This window comes from Sinocyclocheilus grahami, unplaced genomic scaffold, assembly GCF_001515645.1.
Source record: "Sinocyclocheilus grahami isolate Dianchi unplaced genomic scaffold, SAMN03320097.WGS_v1.1 scaffold595.1, whole genome shotgun sequence".
In the NCBI taxonomy this organism is placed as follows: Eukaryota; Metazoa; Chordata; class Actinopteri; order Cypriniformes; family Cyprinidae; genus Sinocyclocheilus; species Sinocyclocheilus grahami.
This window is the reverse complement of record NW_015505774.1, coordinates 784706-793512: the sequence shown is the minus strand read 5'-3', so window position 1 is coordinate 793512 and position 8807 is coordinate 784706. Positions and strand designations below refer to the sequence as shown.

At 34.6% G+C, this 8807-nt stretch overlaps 1 protein-coding gene across 1 annotated transcript in view; it reads right to left on the bottom strand.

The window, feature by feature from the left end:
* Positions 1 to 4218: 4218 nt before the first annotated feature.
* The window catches only part of ercc5 (excision repair cross-complementation group 5), a 30580-nt gene continuing 25991 nt past the window's right edge, over positions 4219 to 8807 (bottom strand). The window contains exon 16 of the mRNA XM_016240626.1: positions 4219 to 4953. Coding sequence (XP_016096112.1) covers positions 4510 to 4953 — 444 coding nt within the window. The 3' untranslated portion in view covers positions 4219 to 4509. The remainder of the gene's footprint in view (positions 4954 to 8807) is intronic.

Here is an 8807-nt window from a genome sequence, read left to right as displayed (position 1 = left end):
CTACCGTAAAATTAATGTCCAATACATGTAATGTCCAATACAGTTTTTCACCGTATATAGTAGGGGATTTTACCGTTAACCATTTAACAGGTTTTTAATGTAGCATTTTTACAGTCTTTTACCGTTAAATTCATGGTCATTTTTTATGCATAGACTCGATGCATAGTTTGGGTCTCCTAGAGTAACAGAGATTCAAGTTGCATTTATTGAAGCAGCAGCAGACTGTGTTAAGTGACAGTGGTTTACTAAAGTACTCCTGAGTACATGTGGCTATATTTAACACGACAATTGCATTTTTTTGACGAACATGACGGTTTCTTTTGCAATGCCATCTGAGGGCTCAAAGGTCATGCACATTCAACTGAGGTTTCCTGCCTTGCCCTACACAGACTGAGATTTCTCTGGAATCTCTGAATCTTTTCACAATTTTATTTATGGTAGTTGGTGAAAGACCTAAATTTTTTTCAATTTTGCATTGAAAAATTCTCTCATGAAATTTGGTACAAAGTGATGAGCCATGATCCAGCTTTGCTTGCAAAGAGTGAGATGCTCCTTTCATACCAAAACATAATACCCTGACCTATTACCAATTCACCTGCTTACTGTGAACTGTTTCAAAACAGTTTCACTTGGATATTCTATAACCTTTTCACTTTTATTTTGCCTCTGTCCCAACTTTTTTGGAGTGTGTTGCAGCCATCAAAATCAACATTTGTTTATATTTACAACATTTATTTAAGTTGGTCAGTGAAAACTTTGGAAATCTTTTCTTTGTACTCATTGTGTATTTTCTATGTTAGGGTGAACTGTTTCAAAACAGTTTCACTTGGATATTCTATAACCTTTTCACTTTTATTTTGCCTCTGTCCCAACTTTTTTGGAGTGTGTTGCAGCCATCAAAATCAACATTTGTTTATATTTACAACATTTATTTAAGTTGGTCAGTGAAAACTTTGGAAATCTTTTCTTTGTACTCATTGTGTATTTTCTATGTTAGTGCTGTATGAACTACTTATAAAGCAATTTTATTCACACCTACCCTCATTGTTTTCATCCTGGTCCATTTGTGTGTCTGAAAGCCGAAGGTCCTTATAAGTACAAATTCACAGGAGCTCTTCAACTTTCCCTCATTGGCCTCTGTGTCTCTGTCCCAAAACTGGGTTTGAGATGATCGACAGCAGCAGCTGCGCAGTGAATGCAGGTCAGCCAGCGAAAGGGAGGGCGCCAGATCCAAGATTAAAAAGATACTCTCTCTCTCAAACACAAGAGATGATCTGGACTCGGTTCTGGAAGCAGGAATGTAGATGTTGTTTGGCTGAGATCACAATAACACTTCAATCAAACGCGATGAGCAGCTGAACTCCTCTGACCTTTAAAGTCAAACACTCAGTTGAGGCTCTACGCCAGGAGTTTTACTATAGTGTTATATAACAGGAGCAACAAAACATCTAACTGATGTCTATGGCTCTTTATTGTTCTCCCTTCAGGTCAGCTTTATGACTTCAAAGCCCCTCATTCTCAAAGATGATATTTTAAGACCACACCATATTTCTGATACTTTTGCTGATACTTTTACAAAGCTGCTCATTTTAAAACTTTATTTACAGAAACTAGGCGTGGTAATATATGAAAAAAATTATAATTCAAAAGTTACAAAATTTGGGATCAGTATCATTTTTAATGTTTTGTAAAGACATGTCTTATGCTTATCAAGGCTACATTTCTTTGATCAGAAATAACTTGTGAAATATTATCACAATTTAAAAGAACAGTATAGAATCGGGTAGAATTGCTACAAGTTTAAAATATACTTTAATTCATAATTTATTCCTGTGATACAAAGCTGAATTTTCAGCATCATTAACTCTAATCTTCAGTGTCATGATCCTTCAAAAATCATTCTAATATGCTGTTTTGTTATCAGTGTTGGAAACAGTTGTGGTGCTTAATATTTATTGTATATAACCTGCGATACTTTTTCAGGATTCTTTGATGAACAGAGTGTTAATAAGAACAGCATTTATTTAAAATAGAAATCTTTTGTAACATTAAAAATGTTTAAGGTCAGTCATTTTTTTGTCTTTTTTTCCTGAAAGAAATTTCAGTTTTTGTTTTTATACATGCTTACACAGTTTTTGAAACTATGGCTCCATTTCTACACACATACTCTACACACAAAACCACAAAACACACACACATCATGCAAAATGTCACACATACAGTATCTTGCAAAAGCAAACACGTCTTTTAAAACTATTTTAAAACTTGCATAGAAACTCTACACACAAACATAAAATAATTAGCCACATACACACCAAACTACACAGATATGAAAAATGTAAAACACTACTCTTGTGTGTGTCTTTTGCTTGTTCAGAGCGCAAAGGAGAGCACAAGAGTTTGTCATAGCACTCACATATATGCACATACACTGTACACATACACATACACTGTATATACAGTATGCATATACAACTGATGTTTTACAGTTATGCAACTGAACTGAATCAATACTGAACTGACTTGAGCTGTATAATGACACTATTGGCTTGTTAGAGCTGCTTTACAGCAGAATTTGAATTTGATACTATTGTGAAGCTGCTGTGAAACAGTCTATATTGTGCAAAGCGCTTTAGAAATAAAGTTGACTCTCTGACCTGGCCTGTATACATATTCAGTGTATATATATATATATGTGTGTGTGTGTGTGTGTGTGCGTACGTATATGTATGTACTGTATGCACACACACATAGATCACATATACATACACTGTAAACAGATATGCAAGGGGGTAAAAATAATTTCTCTCTCAAAACATTGAGTTTTGATTTCTAAGTGAACAAATGATGTATAAGTCGGTGTTCAGAGTAAGAAAGATTTTTGTAAAAAAGATTGTTTAATAACAAACTGAGTTTAAAGCACGTAATGTGCTTGTAGTTTTGCAGACTTGGTCTATAGATTAGGTTTATGAGTGAGTGGTTTCACTAGAGTGGGCCTCAAGTACCACTTTTAGAGTCTAAGCAGTTTTTAAAAACTGTAATACTTTTATTCAGCATGGTTGTGTTAAATAATAAAATGATAAAAAAACAACCAAAGTAAAGACTAATATTGTTAGGAAAGATTTCTATTTTGAATAAATGCTGTTCTTTTCAACGTTTTATTAACCAAAGAATGCTAAAAAAAATCACAAATAAATGCAGCCTTGATGAACAGAAGAGACTTCTTTAAAAAACATTAAAAATCTTACTGATCCCAAACATTTGAGCAGCAGTATATACATATATAAACACACACATACAGTGGGTACGGAAAGTATTCAGACCCCCTTAAATTTTTCACTCTTTGTTATATTGCAGCCATTTTCTAAAATCATTTAAGTTAATTTTTTTCCTCATTAATGTACACACAGCCCCCCATATTGACAGAAAAACACAGAATTGTTGACATTTTTGCAGATTTATTAAAAAAGAAAAACTGAAATATCACATGGTCCTAAGTATTCAGACCCTTTGCTGTGACACTCATATATTTAACTCAGGTGCTGTCCATTTCTTCTGAAAAAAAAACTTATAAGCAGCACAACTTGTTTCCAACATCGATAATAACGGAGTATCAAATCTGCATATTAGAATGATTTCTGAAGGACACTGAAGACTGGAGTGATGGCTGAGGAAAATTCAACTTTGGATGAGAGGAATAAGTTATATTTTAAAGTATATTAAAATTTTAAAACCGTTACATTATATCATAATAATATTTCAAAATATTACTGTTTCTCTGTATTTTTGATCAAATAAATGCAGCCTTGATGAACAGAAGAGACTTCTTTAAAAAACATTAAAAATCTTACTGATCCCAAACATTTGAGCAGCAGTATATACATATATAAACACACACATACAGTGGGTACGGAAAGTATTCAGACCCCCTTAAATTTTTCACTATTTCTTATATTGCAGCCATTTTCTAAAATCATTTAAGTACATTTTTTTTCCTCATTAATGTACACACAGCACCCCATATTGACAGAAAAACACAGAAAATAATTATATTCCAAAATCTAGAATATAAGATGCCATAAAATTTCAGTTTTCCAAGTGGACTGGTGGCTTGTTTTCTTTGTAAAGCTTTAGAACAATCTATATAATGAAAAACACTAGACATGAGTTTTTCAGACTTTTATTGTTTTTTATGTGAAGAAACAAACTCTGTTCTTTTGCAAATTGGTAAAAAAAAAAAAAAAGAAATAGAAAAATATCAATAGACCTGAGATGTTGATGAACCATAAATATTTGGAAGGCTGATGGATCTGTTCTGATGAAGAATGTTTTTTTTTTTTTTGGTAGTTTGACATGATTTCATGTTGGCATTTCTCAAATGATCACACAGTATGTTAATTAATCATAGTTTATAAAATCTGCTCAGTGAAAAACAGGACAACATTTCACATGTAAACTCACTCTGCATATCTGATGGCATCAGTAAGTATGTTTTGTATGTGTTTGTTATCATAATCTGTTTTGGCTCCTTCCTCTTCCTCCTCGTTTCCCTCTTCCTCTCGTTTTCCCCTCAAACACAGAACGTGCTGTAACCATAGCGACCCCCTTCCCATATTCAGCATCATCCTCTGAGCTGGAGCTGCTTGACTCCGCCCTCGATGACATCAGAGACATGACTCCGCCTCTCGTCTCGTCCAGTGTGTCTGCAGGTGAGTTCAGATGAATCACTGACCCTATGAATCCTCCCACTAACGGCCCCGCGGTAGCAGGGGCCCCGTCCGGCTGTGAGGCCCCGTTCCTGCCCTTCTTAGATGGAGAGCTTTCTTGCTCCTCCTCTTCCTCCTCTCTTTCTTTTCTCTTCAGGCAGGTGACGGCTCTGCGCAGACGCTGGCTATGGATTGACTGCCTCTCCTGCTGCTCCAGACGAAAGAACGAATCGATGCGCAGCTGCGTCTGCACACAGACAATAACAGGGAGACATTAATCATAATAGAAACCAAACAACTGACAAAGTATCCACTACCAGTTAAAAGTTTGGAATAACTAAAATGTTTTGCTCTTCTGCTCACCAAGGCTGCAATTATTTGATCAAAGTAATCTTGTTAAATATATAAAATAACTCTTCTATTGTCATTTATTTTAAGCTATGACTATAAAATAAAATGTACCACCGTTTACACAAAAATATGCAGCAGCACAACTGTTTTCAACATTGATAATAAACAGAATTTTGTTGAGCAGCAAATCAGCGTATTAGAATGATTTCTGAAGGATCACGTGACACTGAAGACTGGAGTAATGATGCTGAAAATTCAGCTTTGATCACAAGAATAAATTACATTTTACAATATATTCACATAGAACACAGCTATTTGAAATTGCAATACTATTTCACATTTTTTTTTACTGTATTTTTGATCAAATAAATGCAGCCTTGGTGAGCAGAAGAGACGTTTTTCAAAAACATTAAAACTCCAACCTTTTGATTGGTAGTGTACTGAATTCTAAGAATTTGTTCAACAAAACAGGTCTAAATGAATCATCAGTGTTATTTTAGTATCATTTATACACTACTATAGTATTTAATGTTTTGAATTAGCATTCATTTTCATATTGTCAGTTTTCATTTTTCATTTTTGTTTTAAATTTAATTTATATTTAAATTTTTTTAATTATTTTTATTTCCGTTTTAGTACTTAAAGTTTTTTCAGTTAGTTTATTTTCATAAATGAAAATTATTTTTAATAGTTTTAGTTTTTTCACTAGAATTAAAGTCCATCACCTGTTGAGACTGAAGCTGTTTCAGCACTGGCTGTAGCGTTTCTTCAGTTTTTCTGCTGCTCCATCCGAAGCGGCTCTGACAGAATGTCTGACAGGTTAAGAACCACTTCTGCTCATTTTAAACTGCAGACATTTAGAATGTGTTTAAAGCTATCATACTGTAAATGACATGAAGGATATTCTTTGATGAGCTCCAGGTGTGGGTGGCCCCAGCCGAACGAGGCGTCTGATTGGTCGACGGTGGGCTGCAGGTAAGCCTGAGCCACAGCAGGGTTTGGGAAACCAGGATGAAGCTGAAGATTCCTTAGTTTCTTCTTCACCTTTGTGTCTTTGGAATTGGCAACCAACTTCTTATTCTCCTGTGCTTCAGTCCACCACTTACTACATCAGACATAACACACATACACAATGACCCATGTTTAAAATTTTATGGTAAAAACAGCAGCTGTGTTTAACAGCACTTTACCGTAAAAACTATGGTAGCATTAATACCGTAATCTTGTATTAACAAACTTCACATTTGCAAAATTCAGCAGCCAGAATTTTCAGGGGCCAGGGTTGTTGATCATATAACTCCTGTTTTGGAATTGTTGCATTGGCTCCCGGTTAGATTTCGTATTGATTTTAAAGTTCTCATGTTAACATACAAGGCACTGCATGGTCTGGCTCCTCAGTACTTGGCTGAGCTATTAATTCCCTATACACCTAGTCGGTCTTTTAGTCGTTCCTAAAACACAGCTGTATTCGTTAGGTATTTTTAAAATCTCGTCTTAAAACTTTTTATTTTCGTCTTGCTTTTAACTGATTGTTATTCTGTATTTTTGTGTATTACTTTGGATTGTTGTGTTTGCTTGTGTTGTGAAGCGCTTTGAGAAAGTACTCTTTTAAAGGCGCTATACTAAATAAAATGTATTATTATTATTATTATAGCAACATTTTAGGTTTTACATGACTGAACTATAAATTTATGGTAAAAACCTGATTTAATCTTAATATTGCATCTAAAGTAAAATCAAATTTTGCACCTGTATAATATACTGATATAACCATAAATACACGTGGTAAAACAGACATATGACGAATTAAAGAAAATCACAAGCACCTTTTCCACAAGCTGATCATACAGTGTCATACACACAAATACTAAACACTATCACAGTAACACACATTACTCTATAATAATGCAAGTAACATTCATTAAACAACATAGGAGGAACATAATGTATATAATTAATAAAAAAGACTAACAAGAAGCATAATTATTTCATTGGCTGATAAGGGTTTAATCTTAGAAATATTGTAGAACAAAGTAAATATTTGCATCTCATTCATCGACCTGAAATATGGCTTATTTGAAAATTAAAACATGCAAGTTGTTAACCTAGACGCTATTAGGCGTGTTTGTGCGGAGTGTGGAAGCTATTAGTGCGTTTACTGCATGAAAGGGACTTGCATTTTTGCATTTTCTGTGGAAACAACTTAAGACGTCATTTTTGCTCATACAGGTAAGAGTAAATACATCATTCGAAACTGTAAATGGTTTATTTTTATTTGTGTACACTCACAATATCATAAAAACTGTTGTTGTTTTTTTTTGTAAAGAAAGCATACAGGATGCGCTTTCTGTCGTCTCGGGCTCTGTGAACTGGAGCACGTCACAAAAATGAACCGATACTCAGTGTATTGGCTGCCTCACAGACATGAGAAATATATCTATAGAAAGCTTGAAATGTCAAATGTTAAGTGTTAAAACAAACCAATTCCAAGCAAAACATTCTCTGATTACATAATCCACATGAAAGGGTCAGAATCGTCAACTTAATCTTTCCAATCCATGCTGACTCAGAAAACACTAGTTTATTAATAAATTATTAAAATATCTCCTTGCTCTTTTTTCAGACACATTACATTTCCTAGTGATTTGAGGCTAGCTTTATGCATGCACTCGAGTGCGGAATAGGTTTTAAAAGCTCATTATGGTTTTCTTCTTGCCCAACTTGCACATGAAAAGGAGGACATAATTCAATTTAAATGGAAATTATCGTGAAATGTTTTTAAAATGTTTACATTCTGAGACTGATTGCCAGCAAAAGCTGTTTTAGGATGGTCTGTGATTTGGTCTTAGTGACTTGGGAGTCCTCTTGACTACCCTTAACTTTTCACAAACTTAGGAGCTGATTTCACGCTTTGTGAAATACACTCAGATCAAAAATGTAGGAGTCCTGAGATTAGGACTGACACACCCATTATTTTTAGGAGTTTTTCCTAAATCAGCAAGTTAGGAGCTAGTTTTAGCCTTAAGATGTTTTGTGAATACAGTCCCAGGTAATTTTGACTTGGGTATGTGTGGAGAACCATTAGGTGTCAAAAATACTAATATAACACTTAGTTATATTGGTGTCCAAAAAACTTTTGTAAAATATATTTGGGCATTTTCCCGTCTCTCACACACTTTTGAGACTGCATTTTTGTTGATAAACATGATTATATGCTATTACTGACAAACCATTGCAGCATGAAAAACTGATAACTTTTTCATCTCAAAGTGAAACTTTCAGAAGTAAAATTCATTTATATAGTAATATTTATGTTTTGATAGAAATAAATATGTTGGATTCATAAATTTGGACTGTTTTTGTGCAATCATGAATTCCATTCATTCCAATGTGTTTAATACTGGTAATTCTTAGACTATATGCTCTTATAAATTTCACACAAAAGCTGTGTCTCATTTAGAAGGCTGCGTCCTCCGGAGGTCACATTCGAAGGCTGCATACGTCATCGAGGCTGTCTCATTTCAGAAAAGCAAGTAGGACACTCCGAATGCGACCTTCGAATGCGACCTCCTTTCACAGGATTTCGGAGGATGCATGAGGTGTATCCTTCGCTGCTACAGATAACCCACAATTCTTTGCGTCGCCGTGAACAACCGTTGTTAATTTGAAAAATGCCGGCGCCGGCAGATGTAACGCACACAAGTGCAGATGTGGTGTTTACAACTTACCTTAATTCGCCTCGGTAAAAAC